The following is a 23,407-nucleotide window of genomic DNA, read 5'->3' on the forward strand; positions in this document are numbered from 1 at the left end:
GAAAGTGATCCCTGACTCCGCTGCTGAATAAAAGGCGGAGCTGATCCTTGAAGTCTGCTCCCGACCTGGGTATTTGTACTCTCATTATGGTGTCGACACCATTTTGGTTATTTTTGCTTACACAACTGATATCCCTAAAGATGAGTGTCCTCTGGGCTGGTCATCTGGAGGGAACTAGTCATGGCATCCCACCAGGGACAGGGACCCACAGGAGACTGAACTCTGCAGATGACCTTGTGGCAATGACTGGCCTACTTTCAAAACCCGACGCCAGCGTCCGTAAGAACATAGCATTTAACAAAATAACTGACAATTTACAGCACGGGAAAGAGAAATCAGATCCACGCTGCGCTTGTTTAAGTACAATTTGCAGCGCGCTGTGTTGGCAGGAGGAGGCCGGTCTGCAGTCTGTGCCATAAGATTCTGCCAGCGCCTGCCTTAGCTGGAATCTGGGCTTGCTAAATGAAGCCGCAGAAGGAGCATCGACCGACTTCCACAGAGTGGGATTTTCTACTGAAAAAAAAAAAAGGTTGTGAAAATGGCTTTATGAAATATTCCCAAGTTGATTTTCTTGAGAAACAAGTCATACAACGTGATTCCATTAAGATGAAAGCTTTTGGAAATGCCTCATGAGTCATACAGACTCCCTGGACAGAGTTTCCCATCTGCCCTTTTTCAAAAAAAGTTTGTTTTCTCCTGGGTTGAAGGAGACAAATGAAGTTGAGTGGACAGTCCATCAGTGCCCACCACACCCAGCGGGTTAACTCCCGCTGAGTTTGAGGGAAAAACGCTCCAAATGAGAATCTCCCCACCACTGGAAAGGAGAAGTAAGGCCCCCCTCAGAGCCTATGCATCATCTCTGACACTTGGGGTTCCAAAGGCTGGGGATGTAGTTCCGTGGTGGACCACTTGCCTAGCAGGACAGAGGCCCTGCGTTGGATCCCTAGCACCAGCGGGGGAGAAAAAAAATTCAAGTTATCCTCAAAAACCCCGTGAATAATGAAATATAAACTCTATTATTTGGCTTAAGTCAAACCTGAATCTTCATCTGTCCTTTACAGTAATTAAAATGCAGAGAAAATCTTAGTCTAGAAATTGTTCTCATATAAAGATGGAAGGCTTTCCTGGGATGCTCTTTTTTATTTATTTTTTGGGTGTTTGGTTTTATTTTTTGGTACCAGGGACTGAACCCAGGGATACTTAACCACTGAGCCACATCCCCATCCCTTTTTATATCTTATTTAGAGACAGGGTTTCACTTAGTTGCTTAGGGCCTGGCTAAGTTGCTAAGGCTGGCTTTGAACTCGAGATCCTCCTGTCTCAGGCTCCTGAGCCACTGGGATTACAGGTGTGCACCACAGTGCCTGGCTTGGGACACTCTTGTTTGACCTGAATTCCTGAAGTAATTAAGGTCATCTTTTAAGCCAACTTTTCCCTTTCCTATCTTGGTCCTATTAAAATGTTTCTCATGTTGTGTTGAACTAAATACTTTCTCTGCCTCTGGTCCTTGTTCAAATCTTTGGAGCCGCAAAGAAATAGTCTTCTGACAGTCTCTGGATATTTAAAGTATTATCATGTTGTCAGGAGTCAGGAAAGTTTTTCTATAGAAGGCCAGATTATAAGGATTTTATTAGGCTTTTTGGGCTAGGTGGTCTCTGTCATTACTTAACTTTCCTATTAAAACTGTAAAATGTTAACATGTGGAGAGGGTTGTGTGCCAATAAAACTTTATTAGCAAAAACAGATGGTTTTGTAAATAAAACTATGAGTCCTAGTTGTCTGGCCCCTGGCACAGAGGAAACAGGAAAGATAGCAAAGTCAAAAAGAATTAATCGATTGAACAAACTATTGGAACTAACAGGAGATTTCAGCAAGCTTCCCAGATACTGCATCACTTAGAAGATGAGCAGCACTTCTATTTATTAGCAGTAATTAATCATAGAATGAGATTAAAGCAAAATACCATTTACAAAAGCAATAAAAATTATATGAATATTCAAGACTTCTACGGAGAAAGTTTTATTTATTAAAATAGATCATGCGCAGGCCTAGACCTTCAAGAGGAAGTCTGTTCACCCTTGGTTTAAATAAGTACTATGCCTTCTGCCTGAGCTGATTCCTAACATCAGCCACCACTTCCTGACCCCCAGGGTAGAAATCTACACAAAATTTCACTGGGTCCTTCACCACTCTGTGGCAGATCTTCTTACAACTAAAACTTAAGTGAATCCACTTTGGTTCTCCATTCTCCCCCAATGTGGTCCTACTGCTGTCAAAGACTGCCATTAGACTCCTCAACCAAACTGGAACACATGAGGGCACATAAAGACTTTTGCATCCTGAGTAAGAAGTCCACAGCAGATACTCCATGAATACTTGCTAGTTTAAGATCAAAAGACTGCCCAGGTCAGTTCCTTCTTGCATTCCAAATCTTTCTGTTTTGTAAATGTACTGTTTAGCGCTCCATTAAGTAATTCCAATAAGTAATGAAAAATTAGACCCTTCACTAATTAGATGCTCCCTAAGTCTGCTGATTTTATCATGTACCACATACAACGTGCACTGAGCAGATGCTTTCTGACTGACTAGCCAAATGACCATCCAAGACCTTTAATGGCGCCCATGGACTTTTAATGGAATTGGCTGTGCTAGAGGTCTAGAGCATTCTGCCAAGTTCCTAAGCTTATCAAATCTTTTGCAAAATATCTAGGGCCATTAAGACTCTATTAAATCAGATTAGCAACGGCAGTTTAGCAAACCCTCTCACATCCTTCAGTCATGTAAATGTTCTCATCGAACATGTTTTACACCCACAGATCCTCAGCTGTGATGTTGTAGGAGAATCAGAAACAAGACATGACGGCTGGGACCAAACTCCACCAAAGCTGCAGTTAGACATGACAGTAAAACAAAGCAAAGGATGTTCGTACCAACTTTAGATCTTAAACAATATAAAATTATGTGCAAGTCAATTGAAACACCGACTTAATGGACTTTCCCTGTTGCATCCCTAAATGCTAGGTTATCAACAAAACTCTTGTAGGTCAAGTGTACAATTTAAAAGAGATTCCCTTAATGATTGGGTTTTTGATCTGACCATTAGGTTAATTAAAGTGGCCCACAAATAAAGCCGATTTGCTCACAAAGACTAATAGTGGTTTTTAAGACCCACATGAGATTGTAATGAAGTTTGGGGCAATATTAGGAGAGTTTACTGTCCACAGTTGGCAGGATCATAAGGGAGGATACTACAGTAATAAATTTCCAGAATGTTCTCATTTTCTCCTTTCCATTTTTAAGGTTTTCTCTGTTCATGAATTTGGAACTTTGATGGGAATGCATTCTTCTGAGCCACTACACAGTCACAGAGATGAAGGCTCATGTCACTGTGGCCTCAAAGACTGAGTTCAACCTAGTTGTCTGCCGAGACTGGTTATTGGTATTTGGAGGAAATCTGACTCAATGAGTAGTCTTTGTCTATTGAGTTGGATTTGATATTATCTGGCCTGTGCAAATCTTGAGATTGGAGTCAATTAATTTAGAAAGTTGTGCCTGGAATCCCACATGACAAGGAGAAGAAAGTTTAGCTGTAACTTGTTATAAATCATTCATTTTTATAGCTAAGAAAACTAAGGACCCAAGAAATGGTGTGTTATGGTTTGGAGGTAAGGTGTCCCCCAAAAGCTCACATGTGAGACGATGCAAGAAGGTTCAGAGGAGACATGAGTGGGTTGTGAGAGTCTTAACCCAATCAGTGAATTGATCCCCTGATAGGGATTAACTGAGTGGTAACTGAAGTGGTAGGTGGATGGAGGAGGTGGGAATCGGGGTGTGTCTTTGGGGTACATTTTGTATCTGGAGAGCGGAGTCTCTCTCTGCTTCCTGATGATGTGAGCTGCTTCCCTCTGCCACTCTTCCGCCATGATGGTCTGCATCACCTGGAGCCCCAAGGAATGGAGCTGGTCTTCTAGGGACTGAGACCTTTGAAACCATAAGCCCTCAAATAAACTCTTCCTCCTCTACGGTTGTTTTGGTCCCGTCCTTTAGTCACAGCAGCAAAAAAGCTGACTACAACCTGATGTAACTGTCTCGTGTGAGCTGGGGTATATCTGGGACTAGACCCTAGAGTTCCACTACTTTCTTCACATGCTCAATGCATTTCTTTCTGTCCCCGTTCAGATTGCTCTGAATCTGGAAGATGCTGAGGACCTTCGTTGGTCTGTCTTCCACTAGGTTAAAAGCCTGATTTAAAGTAAGGACATTCGATGAGTCAGTTTTGTGTTCAGTACTAAATAAAATTAAGCTGGGGAAAATGGTCGAGGGCTTATGAAATGATGGTCAGAGATTTCAGTTATCTTTGAGGACATAAATATACATTTTAAATATTTTAAATTTTGTATCAAGTGTAATAAACATTCAGAAAAGGGAAGTTTGCCTTTCAACTTCCAAAGACAATATAGCTTGTGTGTACCCAGATTCACCCCAAATATATATATGTGCTTAGTTAAGTGTATAAAGAGGGAGATAAGGCAGAGAAGGGGACAGAGAGAAAGGATTTTAAACCCTAAGACAGGACAAATGTACTTTCCCGTTCCCTAGTATCTCTTCTATGTAGAGTTCTAATTAGGGATAATATTCGAAAATATTTCGGACCAGCAGACAGACCCAGGCACTGTTTACCATATGTCTTGATTCTAAAGAGCAAAACCAAGAACTGCCAAACCCATCTGTAGTCAGTCTGAAGGAAAACAGAAAAAAATATGAAAGCCAGACAAGGATTCTTCACACTTAGTTATGGAGTCATGCATGTCCCAGACATAAACATCCTTGCAGACTTGATCTCACTTCCCCAATCTCTCATTTCTATGTTAATTCTTTGCATCTTTAGCCATCTTAGAGGAAGTCAGCAGTAATGATGGAAGAGAGAAGAAATAGCTATTATGAGCATCAACGAATTCTATTATTTCCCTAGTAGTTATGTTATACGGTGGTCTTCTGCCTCTGTTTATGCAGATTTAGGGACAATTCTTTGAGATCTGTGCAAAACACATAATAGAGCAAGTTCATGATTATTAATAACCAGTAATGAGGCTCATGTTGATCGATGGACTACTACAGCAATAATAACTCGGATGTACTTTTCTCAATTATGATCTTTTCCTTTTACCATATCTAAGGCAAAAATTGCATGTCCCCATATAATCTCAGAGAGGAAGTTATGTTTTCAGAGCAGATTTTAAAATATCCGGATAAACAATTACAATCTCTGGTACCACCTTCTCCCACCCACATGTGTCTAATTCTCAATTTTATACTTTTCAGGGGTGAATAGTGCAAAATGATATGAAGTTATTTGGAACAATTCTCATTATATATATACATATATATGTATATATATATATATATATATATATATATATATATTTTTTTTTTTTTTTTTTTTTTTTGGCGGGGGGACAGTACTGGGGATTGAACCCAGGGATGGTCAACTATTGAGCCACATCCCCAGCCCCTCTTTTTAAAACAAAACAAAACAAAACAAAACTTTTATTTAGAGACAGGGTCTTGCTGAATTGCTTAGGGCCTCCCTGAGTTGCTGAGGCTGTAGACTCACAATCCTCCTGCCTCAGCCTCCTGAGTCACTGGGAGGATGGTCATGTGCCATGGCAGTTTCAACTTACATGCATTTTAATACACAAAACAACTTTGTTATCTTTAATTTTACTGATAAGGAAACAAAGGATGATGAGGTTAAAGTGATGCCTCCAAAGTTGCTTAGCTAACAAATGGTGGGTCTAGCGTCCACCCAGAGAGCCTGCCTACAAGGTCCCCAGGGCTCACCTCCTGACCTACATTTGATTGAAGATCTGAGATATAGGAAGGACCAAGTAAGACACAGGAAGTGCTAGGGAAAACGGAAAGGCAAGTCCCGAGGTGTTGTGGACCGGTGGTGTCCCACCAGGGACAGTCAGTGAGGGCGCATGGGTACCGCACCTGACTCCTAGCAGGACCTGAGCCAAGACTCTCTGATTCACTGTGACCTTTGGGGCGGGAACCAACCCATCAAAGTCCAGAACTGCTTAGCTGGACCTCCAAAGAAATCACTTGAATCCTGGACAAATCTAGTCTTTCAGCTGCATCTGCTCCTAGCCAGGGAACGTCTTTGCCTTGCATATCACCTACGTGAGGCTGAAGGAGGTGAGACTGCGAGCGTGCTTCAGTGATCAAAACAACGGTAAAAATTCTACACGCGTCTTGGACTTCTCAGTCTAACGCACAGTCAGTCACTGAACACCAGATCTCGTGGCAGGACCATTTCATTGATTTTACTCTCAGAGAAGAGACTTCCAGGTCATCTGTATTTTGCAATCTCTTTTTGATTTATATTTCCCCTTTCCTCTCACCTGCAGACGAGACCTAATTAAATAGCCTGCTTTGTGCTCAGCAATAGAGTCTGAGTGACTATTTTATGTACTCCGGCCCAAATGGGAAAGCCGTTATGAATCTTTCACCCTGCAACTCTCCTGGAAATGAAGACTAAATGGGCATTAATTGCTGAAGAATGAGCTCCTGAGTCTGCTAATTTCGTGATAAAATATTCCACTACCAAACGGGTCATTCCTGTAGAGATGTACTAGACAGGCTGGAAGGCAGACTGTTACCCACTTGAGCTGTCCAGGTCCAGGACGATTTGGAAGTTTTTGAGTTCCTGAATTATTGTCGCCGCTTTCTTAAACAGCAGGTTTGTGTGATCTTTGCTTCCAGCCGTGTCTTTGTGCATCAGAGTCAGTATTTCATGACATTGGTGACTTGGCATCCCCAAACCAACAAGGTCAGGGCAGAAACATTGAGGCCCAAGTGCATTTTGGGTCGAGGCCAGAGAAGCTGTATTTTAAAATAATCTCTCACAAAACGCTACTGGATTATCTCCTGTGAAAGTTCCTTCATCTTTGGTTCTGGAGACGTGGCCACGATTGCTTTCAACAAAACAAGTAACTGGCCTACTTTTTCTCTTTAAACTGATGACCGCTTAGTGTCACTTAAGGGACTGCATCGTCACCCAAAAGACTGATTTAACAGTGTCCACGTGGCCAGCGTGATGAAAACAGCCACCTTGGATCCTAATCTGCGTGGGGTGGGAAGGTCAGCTAATTAGGATTTAGTGTGGATACAGCAGAGGAACATTGTGATAGAAAAATGGACTTAAAACCAGAGAGCAAACGATTTTTTGTGTTGCTAAGGGAGAAGTTGCGTCTGGGCCTTTACAAATAATGTCAAAAACGATGTTCTTGATTTTTCCTTGGCAAACCTGTTCTGGGACACCATTTCAGTAAGTGGCCTTTCTCTATCCTTGATCATGACACTCGAAATCCATGGGTATCTTGCTTTTCTCTTCTGTCACCTCCACATTGACTGGTACCCCAGCAAGTTCTGGCAATTTTACCTGCAAACTATACCTGGAGTCCGCCTCTCTCCTTCCCCACATGTTCCCTGTCTTTTAAGCCATCCCCGTTCTGTGACTGAATTATTTGAAGAGTTCTAAATAGACTTCCGGTTTCCACTCTTGGTTTGTGAAAGTTTATGTTCCACAATATTTATAAAGACATTCACCACTCTCTAGGATGCAATTCTCTAAGGTCTTCTCTAGAAATAAAACCCAATCTTCTCTCTCTGGCCTCCAGATTGGGCCCCTGACCCCTTTCCAAGTTCTACCTACTCACTCTGCTCCAACCATGCTCTATGCTTTATGTTCCCACAACATGCTAAAAGTTATTCTCTGGCCTCAGGACCTTTGCATATGATGTGAACTCAGCCCAGCTTGCTCTACCAGCTGATCCTCATAGAACTGATTTCATATCATCCAGGATTCAGCTCCTAGGTCCTGCCTCAGGGAGACTTTCAATGGATATCCACCCCACGGAAACTTCATTTTACCAAACTGGTTTATTTACTACTCTCTAAAATAATCTGATTTTTGTTTTTGTTTAGGTTTATTTGTTTTCTTGGATTTGCATCTGCTAGGAGAATATGTGTACCCTTAGACAGGGGCCTTCCTGTTCTTGCTTACCAGCACACAAAATCGTGGCTGTAACATAGCAAGTGCTAAATAAATATGTTAGATAGATGAATAAGCAAATGCCTAAACTCTAAATCATTTGCCCCCAAATTCCATAGTCTGGTCTACACTGTAAAGATGCTCAGACTCTCTCTCCAGAGCTGGTCTTGCTGTAAATTCCCTGTTCTGGAAGGTTCAGAGGACAATTTGGGTTAAAAAAAAAAAAAAGAAAGAAAGAAAAGAAAATTCATGGGGAGAGTTATATCCTTGGGGGATGGAAATCTGGGTTCTCATCTTGAAACTAGCTTGTGTAAATTCAGGTACGAGGTGGGATAGGACAACAGAGAAAAACACAGAGAGGGCTTAAAATACCAGGCTCTGCAGTCAACTAGACTTGGGTACTGGGTGGGACTCCTGGGGCCATTATTTGGATACTATGTGGCTTTGGAATTCGTGGTTGAACGTATCAGAGCCCTGGGATTAGCAACTGTGAAAGCAGATGATCCTTCGGAAGTGCTTGGGTGTTGAATGAGATCACCTATGTAAATCACTGGGCACAGGGAGGAGCACAGAGCAAAGGCCTTTGACATATTGGTACGAACATTCTTGACTGACAGCTCCGTCTTCAGGGCCCAGTCACCTCCTGCTTGTAGTAAGGTTCAAATGTGAACCTGAAGGAAAAAGGATTTACACAGCAGATCAGCTATGACTCCTTAAATCGTTACATGGGTCCTTATGGAAGGGCTTAATGATGTTTGTGTTTTCATTCTTTGAATAATTATTTATTGAGACTCTGAGTTAGCAGGTGCTGTCTAGGAGATAGGAAGATGGCAGGGAGTAAGATATGCCTTTTAAAAGGCCAGTTTATAGTAAGGGGCATACTGGAGGACACTGGTAATGGTGATAGAGAATAAAGAGTCCATAGGGTACCTTAATGGACTTCTTTGGAGTATGGAGCTGGAACCACCCTACTGGGTGGGTGGGGAAAGGGTAGACAGGCAGGAAAACTGGCATTTTTGAAGAAACTGAAAAGCAAGTTATCCACATCCAGTTATCCAAGCAACGGGCATCCCACCCAGTTATCCAAGTGAAAGTCTGGGGCTAAGGGAAGGAACAGCATTTCCGAAGAAGGAACAGCATGTCTAAAAATCTCTGGTAGGAAAAAAGTGTGCTCTCTTGAAGAGTTTGGCATACAGGGCTGTCTCTTAAAAGCCCCGGGTGATTTATACAGGTTGTAAGGTCATTAAGCGATTAAGGTGAACTTCGTATATTTTCTTGAAATAGCCTCATGATAGTGGAAGGAATTAAAACTTCCATCTCAAAGGAGCCTTGTTAATTCTTCATCGGACTGACACGGGAGTGATATTGTAAATCCTGATGCTATTTGGATAATTTAAAACTTCTTTTCTGGACCCTGAATACTAAATTACACAGAAGTGATTAATGAGCTAATTGTTCAACATTTCACTTCATTCTTCCTGTGTCTACAATTTAAGTGGGAGAGAAACAAGAACTAGATTCCGTTGTTATTTATATTCACCTAAATCCACATTCCATTTCTGTTGAGATTAGCAATTAGATTTCTAATTAGTCTTCCAAAGTGGATTCGTGGGCTTCTTTCTCACGCAAGTGGACAAAATATGGGTATCAAATAAAGAGAGCATTAAACTTTAAAGGTTTGTGTGCCAGTAACATAATATCTTTACATATTCGGCCTGTGATTTCTCTCTCTCTCTCTCTCTCTCTCTCTCTCTCTCTCTCTCTCACATGCACACACCCACTTAGAATTAGCAAAATTAAGTTAGACAACTCACCATCATTTCTCAATATCAGTGGTGTGGGTGGCCCCAGGACCTTGTGGTTTGTCACAGTATTAGTAACCACGCAGGTATAGTTCCCAACATCTGATTTTTCTACTTTGGCAATGTACAGATTTCCAGTCTCTTGAGACACGAAACGGCGATTATCCTGATAGGAAGGGTATTCATTGAAGATCCAGGCATAGCTCAGCTCTGAAAGTAAAAAAAAGCATCGTTAGAAATATATATATGTCTTTTGGGACTTGAACTCAGCCATATTCAGGAAAGAAATGGTCAAGTTAGCAATTCATACTGTTGCCCAATGATCCCTTTTCAGCCTGTATAACAGAGATACAAAGTAATCACAGTCTGCTAATGCCTTTTCCCAGTTCTCTTACTGTCAGTTCAATAAAGTTTTATTTGTGGAGAACTAGAAAATATACTGAGAGCTGACAAAGAGTGGTCCAAACTTTGTAGTTTGCTAAGCACATACCAAGGTCTACACATCTCTTAATACTGCTCAAACCACACAGCCAGGAATTCTATAATCCTGATACGGTAAACCAGTTCCCAATCCCATTTCATAGACAATCACCACAGTACACCAGAATACCATGTGCCTATACCATACTTGCTGGTTTCCATTGCATATGATCGTTTCCCAACAACTGAGGTACTTTGGTACAAAAGGAACAAAATAACTCATCCACACTCTTAGTCCTGGTTAGAGACAGAATACTTCCCAGAGTCTCAAGACTGTCTTCTTCCAATATACTCCCACTATGCACCCAAATTCTACTCTCTTCTTATTTATGGGGTTGAACATTTCTCCATCATATTAGTAATACAGCAATTTAACATTATGGCAAATACTCATTTAATCCACCTAAGCTGACTAATTGACTGAGTCCACAAATATATACCTATAGTTTAAAAAATAGTGAAATACACTATTCTATATGCAAGGGAGTAAATATGGAATCACGGTTACACGGCAATGGTTTTGCAAATACCTACTCTTCCCAGAATGCAAGGGGAATAAATGTAATGGGCAGTTCTACTTGAAAATGCTCTTTTGGAAGTTCTAATTTTCCCTAGGGATTAGGTAAATGCTTTCTGAATGAACATGTAAGCCATGCTTTCAATTTCAAAGAACCGTAAACGACAGTGGATTTGTATGATTTGCTGCAATGACCTGGCATGCTCCAAGGAAATCAAACTTCTCCAGCCTCAGGCACTCCAGGATTGCTCTCCTTACAGGATGGTGAACTCCACTCTGTCCACAGCTGAAAGGTGACAGACTAGCTCCTAGCCCTGATTAGCCAACTCTTAATCTTAAACAATCATTTGGTTCAGGGGATGGGGAAGTAGCAATTGGATGCAAAGGGAACCTGTGGTTTCATGATTAGTTGGCTGAGTTACCATGTCGCTCTTTAATATGATCCCGGGTTAAATTCCAAATGCACGGAATGTCCTTGGAACATGGTAGAAAGGCCACTTGAGTATTGTAAAGAGAGCATTAATTACCGTGAAAGGTATGTTTGCTGTTTAATCCTTCAATGAGTCCCAATTGCAATTGACCTCAAGAACTGAACGTGCAACAGGAAACATGTTTCGCTCTAATAATCTGCTGTTTACGTCCAAAGGAGGGGTCATGCATATTGCTTTCCCTTTATCCCTGCATTATAACATTTCCACATGCGTTGCCTCAGAGAGACATAATTATGTTTACAGGAGAACAGCTAATCACTTTATTTATGCATGTGCATGTAATTAGAAGTAACCTCATGCTGATGTCAAGAGGGTATTCATTGTAAATAAACAAGTGCTTCCCAGCAAACTAGTTACTTCCTCAAGAAATTAAAACCTGAGAGAGGAGAAGCCCCCATAATGGGTCATGGAGTACAATCCAGTACGGCAGCTTTCCTGCAAGAACGGATTTTCACCAACAGCAGGGAGACGAGGTCCTCAGAATGTGAGTCTCCAGCAGACCCAGTCACCTCTCAGCACTGGGTCTTGCTGGTATGAACAATGAGCAGCACACTGCCTGTCTCCTAATTAGCTCTAAGAGAGTTTTAAGTACAAATGAGCATCAACAAAGTCACGAGCGAGAAGTCAGAAAGTGAAACCCAGGCAACTGTAAATTTTTTCACTGAAGATGCTTTTCAAAATTCTTGTGGGTTGTGGCTGCAGGGCTGTGTGGCTTCTGTTAGGGGGGGCCGGTCTCTGAGCATCTAGAAAGCAGGCGTAGAAAGAGGCATCCAGAAGTTCAGACCCACGTTCAAGACTGGGTTGCAACAGGGAAGTCATGTAAACTCACTTTGAACGTCTTCATCCAGGACAAGGCGGTCATTTTAAACATGGCGCAGGTATGGAGTGAGAAGCCATGTAAGAAATTTCACCTGGAAATCTCTGAAGGACTATACAGAGCCAGTCATTACTGGTGCTACACTTCACCATCAGGATCACTGTGAGAGTGAAAAACTGTTAGGGAACCATATCCCATTGGTATGCTATTTGAGGTATTTACAAATCAGGTAATCCTTTGGTTCCACTGCTTTGGGATTAAAGTGACTTGGTGCTTTAGAGGGAGATATCAACAACTCTGTGTGCACTGAGGCATCTCCCTCTCTCTCCCTCTCTGTCTCTCTCTTTCTTTCATCCCAACCCTTTTTATGTTTTATCTAGAGACAGAGTCCTGCTCAGTTGCTTAGGGTCTCACCAAGTTGCTGAGGCTGGCTTTGAACTTGCAATCCTCCTGCCTCAGCCTCCCGAGCCACTGGGATTACAAATGTGCGCCACCAAACCAGGCACACTGTGGCATGTTATCAGTTGTAGTTTTTGCACAGATATTCCCTGTTCTCTGCCCCTGGCTTCCCCATCTTCAAAGGGTCACATGATCACATGACTTTAAGAAGCACTGGGTTAAACAAAGTTAAATGGATTAAACTTTTTTTTTTTTTTTTTTAATTTCAGAATTGGCAAGAGATCTTAACATGCTGACGTCCTTGGAATTTCTTAGAGTGATTAATCACTTAAACATATTGGATAATGCCACTCCCATCTCTCACACACACACACACACACACACACACACACTGATTTTTTAAGACATCCATTAGTAGCTCACACAACCTGGATTGGAAAACTCTGAAGCAATCCAATTTTTTAAAAATGGTAAGTATAATATAAGAAAACAAAAAACAAAAAACTACTAACTGCATTAGTTCAGTTTTTGAGAAAGTGATTAAATGGAACCGAAAACAACAAAATTAAGTAATGATAATACAGTGTACTTCTCAAAGAGCTAGAAAAAAGTATTTTGAAGCTTTATCGTAAAGAAATGAAACTCCATGCGTAGGTATGGTTAGCCTGATTCGAACAAATCATACGTGTCTTGAGCTACCCCACTAATGTGTACAATTTTTATGTCTTACTGTACAAGTTACAAATAAATTTAATAAAAAATAAATAAATAAAAATCAAATTCATGTAACAGAATAATAAAGAAAAATTAAAGGGGGCTGGGGTGGCGGCTCAGGGGCAGAGTCCTCGCCTGGCATGTGTGAGGCTCTGGATGTGACCCTCAGCAGCACATAAAAAAATAAAGTTACATTCAAAAGGAGAAATTAAAGTATGATCACGGATCAGTCAGGTCCTGCTCAGATCTTTTAAAACATCATTTGCAGAACAGACTCGAGGTGCCTCAGCATTAGGGGGGCCTCTGGGATTGAGCTATTCAGTAATAATACCTGTCCCAGTTGTCCTATCTGACAAAGGGTCAATGAATCGTCAAGGTCCCTTCCCTGGGGTCTCCTAGAACCAAACTGGGACCCTGAATTCACTCCAGGATTCTATGAACTCGAGTGGAAGAGTTCTCTAGAACTCTACTCCAAAGGGAAGAATTTATCTCTAAATACAGAGAAAAATTGAAGCCAAAGAAAGAAAACAATAAAACGGCAAAATTGTTGAATTGTAAGAATTTCCCCAAATTGAAGGCATAGAAGGGCAAAGGCAGCCAGGGCAAGATGGCAGGCGAGGAGCCCAGGCAGGGCCAGAACCAAGGAGCCTGGGGAGGGTCTTCCAGGGAGGTCAGCTTCCTGCTTGAGGAACGTGCCTGTGGACACAGTGGGGGACCCAATCGGACAGACACTTCCAAACTCGAGCTCCTAAGCTGGGGACCCAATAGGAACACTAAAACAGACACATGGACAGAGGGCCACCAATCAATAATAGTGAGGAGCATGTGGACAGGGCAGGAGACAAGGAAGGAGGAAATTCCAGAGACCACAAAGAGAACAGGCCCACCCTCCCCACTAGACTCCCAGCTCTGAGATCCCTTCTTTCAGGAGAAGTCTGTCTCTGTCACTTTGCAATAAACCTACTTCTTGCCTGTGATCTCTGAGTCCTGTTCTTCCGTTCTTTGCTGAACAGAGACAAGGAGTCCAGCAGCCCTGGATGGTAACAGTAATCACTGTGTAACAACATAACCACCTTTTCATACTGCAAAAGAAAACAACGCAACACAACACCTCTGTGGTCAAGAAGAGCATCACAGAAACGTGCTCAGCTCCACCCATTCAATGTCCGACCAAGGAAAATAGGGTCCAGTCCTGAAGTTCAAAGGTCAGCAATGGATTCTGCTGCTAAACTGGTGAAATCACACCAGGCTCGGTGCTGAGCGCCCCCAACACAGGGCAAATCTCTCACTGGGATATAAACGTGGTTTTCTTCAGAGCAAATATCACCACCGGGAATATTCTATTTTTGCTTCTATGTATGTCCAGGGCCATCACAGAGGAGTGAGGAAAATACAATACGTGATAACCTTATATCCGCGCAGACAGAAAGTACAGTAGGTTCCCGACAGATCACTTCCCCTTCATCCTGTTGAAGGCATGAAGATTCTGGGGCCCAGGAAGAGCATTTTCAAGCAGCAGCGTGGACAGCAGTCTAGTCCCGACTAAGCTCCTATTCCAGTGCTCCTCTAGAAAACAAGAGCTTTTGACATTTGACAGTCAAGAGCAGGACAGCTAGACCACTCAACACAGATTTCCCCTAAGAACCAAAATCCATTTTTATCGGAGCCAAACATTAATCCATTGGGTTACATGAAATGCTCTCAACATTCTGGAAAAGAGAGCCAAGTAAATAAAACAAAATAAATTCTCTTGTGCGGCAGTGATCAAAAAAAAAAAAAAAAAAATGTTTCCCACTCAGTTTGATTTCCTTAGGGACTTCCATGCAATATTTATACTTACTCAAACTTGACAGATTTCTTTTGATAAGTTTTCACACACTAATTGCTCTGGAAGTGACAGACAGTTTCTGTCCCATTGGCAATTTTTAACAACTGAGTAAACAGATACTTGGAATGCAATATATTAAAGAGACTGTGAGATTCTGATGCTCAGCTGAAAAGATTTGAGACGAGTTCCAATGTGATACTAAAGAAGACAGAAGGACCTAACGATACTTTTCTGATTTGTAGCATCCAAAGCTATTGGCAGTTAATGTCAAAACTTGACTATTGCAGTGGATTCTCATTTTTGATATCACTGGGTCAACAGGAAAGGAAGTTTAGCTATTATTTTTAAGAAACGACACCAATTGAGCTATTTTCAAATTCAGGAAATGGATCCAATGGAAATGTGCTCTCTGGGTGGATGATCTGCACTTTTCTTGACACCAATTTCTTTTTAGAGTTCATTATGCTTCATTACGTGGACTTCTAGCCCACTGACAGCAAAGATATCAGCTTTTAAAGATGCCTTAATTAAGTCCTCGAAGTTTTAAATATAAAGGATCCCCAGTCCGAGGCTTTCAATTTTATCGATCAGAAAAAGGAAGTCTAGAGAAGCTACAGGAGAGGATCGTAATTGTACATTTGGTACCCGGCAGGGATGTGATTGTGGAGCTAGCCATGGTGTTCAGGAGAGTTGGTTCTGGGCTGGGGAGATAGCTCAGTTGGTAGAGTGCTTGCCTTGCAAGCATGAGGACCTGGGTTCAATCCCTAGCACTGCAAAAAAATTAAAAAAAAAAAAAAAAAAAGGAGAGTTGGTTCTGTTTGGAAGCCAAATGTTTTTGTATAATTTTATTTGGGACCTAGAAAAGGTTAGTTTTGCTTATCTGTAAGTTGAAGGAGTAGGGTCAGATGATCTCAAGTCTCCTCCAACATTAAAATTCCATAAATTCTCTATGCATGCCATCAAATCCAACATCCTCATTTGATTCATTTGATAGATAAGGAAGGTAAGGTCCAAAGAAACCCAAAATAATTGCTAAAAATTGTATGGGTTAGTTTTTGGCAAAATCAAGAACTAGAAAACACACATGCACGCGTGCGCGCGCGCGCACACACACACACACACACACACACACACACACATCACCCCATAGTTACTCAGTGGACTGGTGCTGTGCTGTATTTTGTAGGAGGAGGATACTAGAATTAATAGGAGACTTTGATGCTAGAGTTTGCACTGTAACCAACCTAGGCTTTAATAAACAGCATGAGAGTCTCCACATCTGTAACTAATGTTGTCCACACCTATCCCACCTGGTGCACAGTATTTGTGGGGTCGAATTTAAACGGATATGATTTGGAGGAAGTAAACGTGTAAAACACATTTTAAGTGATTCTACAAATGAAATGTGAAACGCGAATGCATTTGCTGGTCAAATATTTACCAAGTACTAACTGTCTGTAAAAGCACAGAGCTTGGTACTGGAATGGACAGCGGCATTGGCAAATGCTGGGATGTGGTTAGGGAGACAGGGACTGGAACCAGACAGCAGTTTCCTGGGCAAAAGAGGAGATGGAGAAGAATCCGGAAAGAGTCCTGGATTTGGTGTGAAGAGACATGACTGGGTTTTGGCTTCGGTGCTTTTGGGGCTGAAAGGTAATTTCTATTCTTGCATTTCATCTGAAAAACAGAAGACCCAAAGGAAAAGCCAGGCATGGTGGTGCATGCCTGTAATCCCAACAGCTTGGGAGGCTGAGGTAGGAGGATCGTGAGTTCAAAGCCAGCCTCAGTAATTTAGCGAGGCCGCTCGCAACTCAGCGAGACCCTGCCTCTAAATAAAATATATATTTTTAAAAAGGTCTGGTGATGTGCCTCAGTGTGTAAGTGCCCCTGGGTTCAATCCCCAGTACAAAAAAAAAAAAAGATTAACTTCCCTGCCTAAACTGAGAATTGCGTTGATCAAAGTTCCACTGATATCTTTTCCCCTTACTTTTTAGTAAAAATTACCTTCTTGTAAATGGAAAGGCAAGTTATCTTTCTCTGACTTTTAGGAAAGGAAAATACCATAAATTGTAAGTAAGATAAAAAATTAAAAAAAAAAAAACTGGATCAAGAACCTTAGGGACAAAAGGGACAAACAGCACTCGTGATTCTGCCTGATGAGGTAGCAAGAGCGATCCAGCATGTGTTGTTTGCAAGCTTTGTGAGCTATGCCAAGAAAAGAAGGACAGAGAAACTTCTGGCCTCTGAGGAAGCCGCCTCTGATATCCTCTCCTGTTAGTCTAGGACACTAAGTGATAAATGCAGGGGAAGATGGGGAGCAATGCTTGGGCAACCAGGAGTGTAGGGATGGGTCTAAGAGCAGCTGAAACCTGCAGGGGTGAAGGGAGGCGAGATACGGCACCTTCCTTAATAGAAGACGGATGAGGGGTACCTAACAGCTCTAGGCGGCTGTGACTCTTTGCAGCTTAGGTCACTGAAATCATGGCTGCAGCTTTCCAGACTCTTGTTATGAAAGATCTGGAGCCCCGAGAATTTGGCTCAGGCAGGTCTCCCAGCATCAAAGAGGACCATTCGGGGTCCAGATCCTGTTTGCATTATTTATAGGTGCTGATTGGAACAGGGATGGCGTCTGTCTGTCACTAGGACCACGCAATGCCACTCCTACGCCCCTGGCTGACATTTACACTCGACTCCTGCAGACTCAGGACAGGGCTTCAGGCAACTGCCTCCACACAGCTTGGGTTGACGCGAAAAGTGCAAACTCCTCCGCTCAGTGCAAGCTGATCCAACACACGAAATGCTCCAAACTGCTAAACTTTATCAGCACGGACAGGAAGCCAGTGGAAGATCCCACCATGAGAAATGTCTCCTGCACAAAGCTATTCAAAATAGTGCATCAAACTGTTGGGGGCTGTGCCAGCCAGAATGGCATCTGATCACATCGGCAGTGAGGAGGTTAATTGACATAAGTGCACTCAGGTGATTTATCACTGGCCGTATTCAGTTAAGTCCACGTGCACAACGCGTGCACAGGTGTTCCCGAGCACGCCTGCTCAGGCCTGCTCATTTTAACCCTTGCCATGATGGGGCAACTGGTGTGGCCGCCCTCTGCCTCCTGGAGGGAATATAAGTGGGCGGTGGGCAGGGGCGCGAGAGTAAGGAGCGACAGGAAGAGCAGAAGCTAGCAGAAAGAAGCGGAGAAGCCATTAGCAGAAAGGAAGAAGAAGAAGCGGCAAGCAGATAGAAGCAGCAAGTAGGGGCAGCGGCAGAAGGCAGGTCGCAGAGCGGAGAACTGAGAACACACCTCTAGATCACAGATAGGTAGATCGCAGTACGCGGGAGGCATCACTAAGAAGCACCTCAGATAGACGCACCCTTAGTTCACAGGATGCAGGACACACCTTTAAGAAGAAGCAGCAGAACTACGAAGATATAGATCTCTGAAAGCGTAGTCCTTCTCTCTTAAGCAAAGTCTCCCTTTCTCTCTTATGCAAAGTCTCTCTCTCTCCCTCTCCCTCTCTCTCTCTCTAAGAAAAGCCTTTCTTCCTCAATAGCCCAGGGAACAAGCGAATAAGCGAGAAAGCAGCCCACTAAAAGAAAGATAGAAGCAGTTCGTTTCCAGTCCACCACCGATAAAGACCCGCGCAAATTGTTGCTGCAGGCGGTGACAAATACCCGTGGATTTGGTACCGCGAAGAGCCAGTGACATCAAACCACCTTTGGGCCATGTGTATTAAGTGTATATGGAATAGAAATGAATTTTGTGTTTAGACTTGGGTCTCATCTTCAAGATATCATCTTATGTATATGCAAGATGTTCCCAAATCTCGAGGATTCTGAAATCTGAAACATTTCTGGTCCCCAGCATTTCAGATAAAGGATATTCGCCCTGTACTGATTTTGAAGGAATGAGACGGTGACCTCATGAAGCCAGGATTAGATGAAGCTTCCAGCTAAATCTCACCCCACCTGGTGGCAAGCATTTCTAAAAATTAGCCTTGAAGGGGCTACTCCTGTACTTAGTGATATTTTCAGTGCCTGCCACTCACTTGAATTTTATTGAATATGAAATATTATAGTCCTTGAAAATGGCTTACAAATTCCATGATTTATGTGAGACTGGCTTTCTTGTCTCTGTTTTATGGGGCAAAATAGGCATTTTCAAGAGTGAAGATTTTCTTTTGAAATTTGTGGGTGTAAGTTAAGGAACTGAACTTGGGAGCAGTTTCATACATTGATTTGATGGTAAGTCAGATATGAGTGGGTGATAGAATAGGTTGTAAGTGGAAAGGTTTCAACTAAATCTCATACATGTAGCTCACTGCCTCGGGATGTGTTGCTGGATTTCCCAGGGGGAGACTCTGACTCTCTTTTGCTCTTAGAAATGTATCCTTGAAAAAAGTTACAGAGACCTTAACTAGGTCTGGAACCAGTAAGGTTTGCATCCTTCAAGGGAAGAAGGTGCGAATTTTTAGACAGAAAAGCATCCTTTCTGCTTGTGTGCTTAAGTTTTTAAGTGGAAGATGGAAAGTGACCGTGTAGACATACTTTGCTTGACAGGTGAGTGAGTCTTTTACAGTTTCTGCACGTTTTAAAAACAGTGCAAATCAAATAGATATAGAGAAGGTGGACTTTCCTTGAAATCTAAACACAGTTCTCAGATATTAATCCTCAAGAGCAATCTAGGTAGAGCAGCAGAGTCCACTCTACTAAGTGGTTCTCAAGCTTGAGTGAGATTCAGAACCTTAGAAGGGCAGTTTTAACACAAAAGGCTGAGCAGAGGTACCCTTTGATAGTCAAGTGTGAAATACTCCAGATAACACAGAAACTGCCTCACAGTTAAAGAGATTCCTATCAAAGTTCCACGCCCAGCTCTAGGAAAAAAAAAAAAAAAAAGAAAGAAAAAAGTTCTCTTTCCTTAGATGGTAGAATGATAATAAAACTCAGATTTTAAATCAGACAATAAAACTCTTCCAGCTCAACACTGGAGCTCCTTTCCTATAACCTCTTTGCCAAACCCCAAATTCTCTTCAGGAAGCGGCAAGGTTCCCTTTGCAGCAGAGAATGCAAATCCCATCAGCCTCCAAGTCCCATTGATTTGAATATATTTGAATAGATCCATCTCTCCATTCCATCATTGGCCTAAGGAAGTCCTGCATTTTGCAAAATTCAGGCTAACCCACACAGCACGGTCTAGTGAATTCTAAAGGGCGGCTCTGAGTCATGTCCTTCTGTCCCACACAAATCCTCCATGAGCCATTGCCTCCTGGATTCAGTAAAAGAATCTTCAAGCTCGTTTTTCAAATCCTTGCATTGCAAGACCTCAAATTACCTAGTCTTAGCTTTCCACTCTTCCGTCTGTGTAAGAGAGAGTATCCTTCAGGCTTAACTCAGCAAAACCCTAGGGGGGCTGTGGGGTGTCCTTGGTTAATTTATTCACAGGATACTGACTGACTCTCTTAAAGGTCACTTTCAGATGCAAAGAGAAGGCACAGTTTCACCTGGGCTTTAAGCAGAGAGGTTCCCTCCCCCCTTATTTATTTATTTACCATTTACGCTTCACCACGAATTTCTTCTGAGAAAGGTTTATACTACTAAGTAGTTTCTTAAGGAAAAGTGGAAAAACAGCCATGGGTCCCCTGAGGAATTCTGGGTTTTTCCGTTCCTTGCCTAGGCTCCTGCAAGCCTGTCTCAGAACAGTCTTCTAACTTCCGCTCAGTTTAACTGCTATATGCTTCAAAGAGCCATTTTAAAAAAATTTTGCCCCAGAAAATATATATGGTCTTTCCCCAACAACAGAACAAGTATTTCTTTATTTTGCTCATTGCCTGAAAGCCATTGGCACCCTATTCCACCTGTGAAAACTGCTCTCTCTGCATTCAAATGATGCAATTGCTCATCCCTCCTCCACCTAGAGACTTGGGAACGACAGGCAGACAAGAAGACATCTGGTAGACCAGCACTTGTCTTTCCCCGTCTATAATAAACTCAGTAAATATCAGCTGAATTGCACTGGAATTCCAAATGTCAGGAGCTTCCTGGAGCAACAATATCATTACTGAACCAAGAGTATTCCTGAGAAAGAAATTAGAGGGTGCCATGCTTTTGATAGGGGACAGACAGAGGAGGATGGGGGAACAGGAGGTTAAGCGAAACATTCTATGGAATGGGCCACGGTGCTGACGCCACAGGCTTTCTTTGCTAAGAAGCAGTTCCCCTGCAGCCCTGGCTGGCCTCAGCGGACAGGCTATGCCCCATTCCTCAGCAACCACCTGCTACCTGCAAGGAAATGCAGGCAGGAAACAGCATGGATAGAGAAGCCCAAGTTACTTTAAAGGTAGAGATATTTGGGACCCTTTTCACAGACCAGATCCTGGAAGATAAGGAGAATTCCTCCCAACCACAACACCTGTAAAAATGATCAGGAATCCAATTAGAACCAGTCAGCTAGGACCAAGGTGACCTAGTGCTGTCATGGTAACCAGGCAGGACTTAAAAGTCTGCCCCCCACCCCCAAGCTGTCTGTCAAAATTCAGAAGGTGGACCTGGGTGGGACTCTCTGGAAACTTCTCTGGGAGCTCCAATAAAATGGAGTGCAGGAGAGGCACGCTGTCCCTCGCCTCTCTGAGAGAACCCACTATGTCCCTGGAGAGTGTCCCCTTTCCCTTCTCCTCTCCCTTCCATAAACCTTTTCCTGGTACTCTGAGCCACACGTCTGACATCCTTCTGACTTGGCTGCAAGTACTGGGATCTGAAGAAGGGGTCTTGGCGCTGCCTCAGTTTCTCAGAAGGCCCCAGTTCTGTGACATTTCCCACCATCTGCGTCTGCCATTTTCTAACCATGGTCCACTCTATGCTTGGAATAGCACTCTTGCTGCTTTTTAAATGTTTCTTTCTCAGGCTGGTAGCTCAGTGGTAGAGCACTTGCCTAGCATGTGTGAGGCACTGAGTTCAATTCCCAGCACCACATATAAATGAATAAAATAAAGGCCCATTGACAACTACAAAAATATATTTTATAAAAAAATATATTTCTCTCTCTTCCTCTCCCCTGCTCCTCCCTAATCTCTCCCCCTCCCTAATCTCAGGGAAACAGGATTACCTTTCTTCCCCATCCTAGGCAGAGTGTCCCTGAGCATACACCCACCACAGGAACCAAGTCATCCAGACTTTGGGGATGGCACCTGAAGATCTCAGAAATGACTATCTCCCAGATTAACAAGTGAATTACAACTCCAGACAGAGAGCGCGTGGAATGCAGCCTTTGAGTCACCTCTTCGAAAAGTCTCTGTGCTTCTCCTTTGCTAACAAAGCAATAAACCTTCTTTTTCCTTTTTCTCAAAACCGTGCGCTTGCAATTGGATCGGCATTGGGGACAAAGACTGAGATTTCGGTAACAAGAGAAGGCCAAAGTTCTGTGATATTAGGAACCGCCAGTTTTAAGTCTGAAGACCTAATAAGTCTTCCCCTTGAAAATCTTTCCTTTTCCATTTTTTTCTGACCCTCTGGTGCCAGTTTTACAAAAAAGCGGAAAGACAGATGACTGGTTACCCAAGAGGGGAAGGACTTGGGAGATGTGGAGAGGATGAGCCCAGAGAGGCAGCTGGCTCACAGGGTGTAACTGAAACTAAATGTCCTGTGCAGATGACACTCCTCGGGGGATACAGGAACCCAGAGTGACCTGGGCTAGAGCTCTCACTCAAAGGTGGCAGGACAAGCCGGGGCTAAGTGAGCATCCCATCTCCCTGCTTGGTGACCGTGACAGTAGTCCACTTCACCTTTTGAATCCAGTCCTCCCAGCCCTACGGCTTATTTTTACAACAGGTTTTTCTTTTTCTCTCCTCCCTCCACTCTCCCTAACTTGGGGGCAGGGAACGGGATTGCCTTTTTCCCACCCTAGACCTAGTTATCTGCATTTGAGCACACACCCGCTACAGGACCCAAGGGATTCAGGCTTTGGGGGATGTCCCCAGAAGATCTAAGGTACAGCCATCTCCCAAATTAACAAGTGAATCTCAGCCCTCCAGCAGGGAACACCTGGAGGGAGTCTATATTTTTTTCCTTAAAAGGCCCCTGGGGGGCTCAGCTGGTAGAGTGTGCAAGCACAAGGCCCTGGGTTCCATCCCTAGCACCACTAAGAAAATAAAGCCACCAGGGATGGGTGGAACCACAGCTTGGGGGACAGGAGTCCCCTGGGCTTCTCCTTTGCTTGAAAAATAATAAACCCCTTTTTCCATTTTTCTCAAAACCACGTTTGGCATTGGGGACAAGGACCGAGTTTTTGATAACATGACCATAAGATC

At 42.9% G+C, this 23,407-nt stretch overlaps 1 protein-coding gene across 4 annotated transcripts in view; it reads right to left on the reverse strand.

The window, feature by feature from the left end:
- The window catches only part of Cntn4 (contactin 4), a 968,730-nt gene that overhangs the window by 191,443 nt on the left and 753,880 nt on the right, over positions 1 to 23,407 (reverse strand). For all 4 annotated transcript variants that reach the window (XM_047534796.1, XM_047534794.1, XM_047534795.1 and 1 more), the window contains one exon: positions 9,871 to 10,068. In XM_047534796.1, the coding sequence (XP_047390752.1) occupies positions 9,871 to 10,068 (198 nt within the window). The remainder of the gene's footprint in view (positions 1 to 9,870; positions 10,069 to 23,407) is intronic.

The sequence above is a fragment of the Sciurus carolinensis genome, chromosome 19, assembly GCF_902686445.1.
Source record: "Sciurus carolinensis chromosome 19, mSciCar1.2, whole genome shotgun sequence".
NCBI lineage: Eukaryota > Metazoa > Chordata > Mammalia > Rodentia > Sciuridae > Sciurus > Sciurus carolinensis.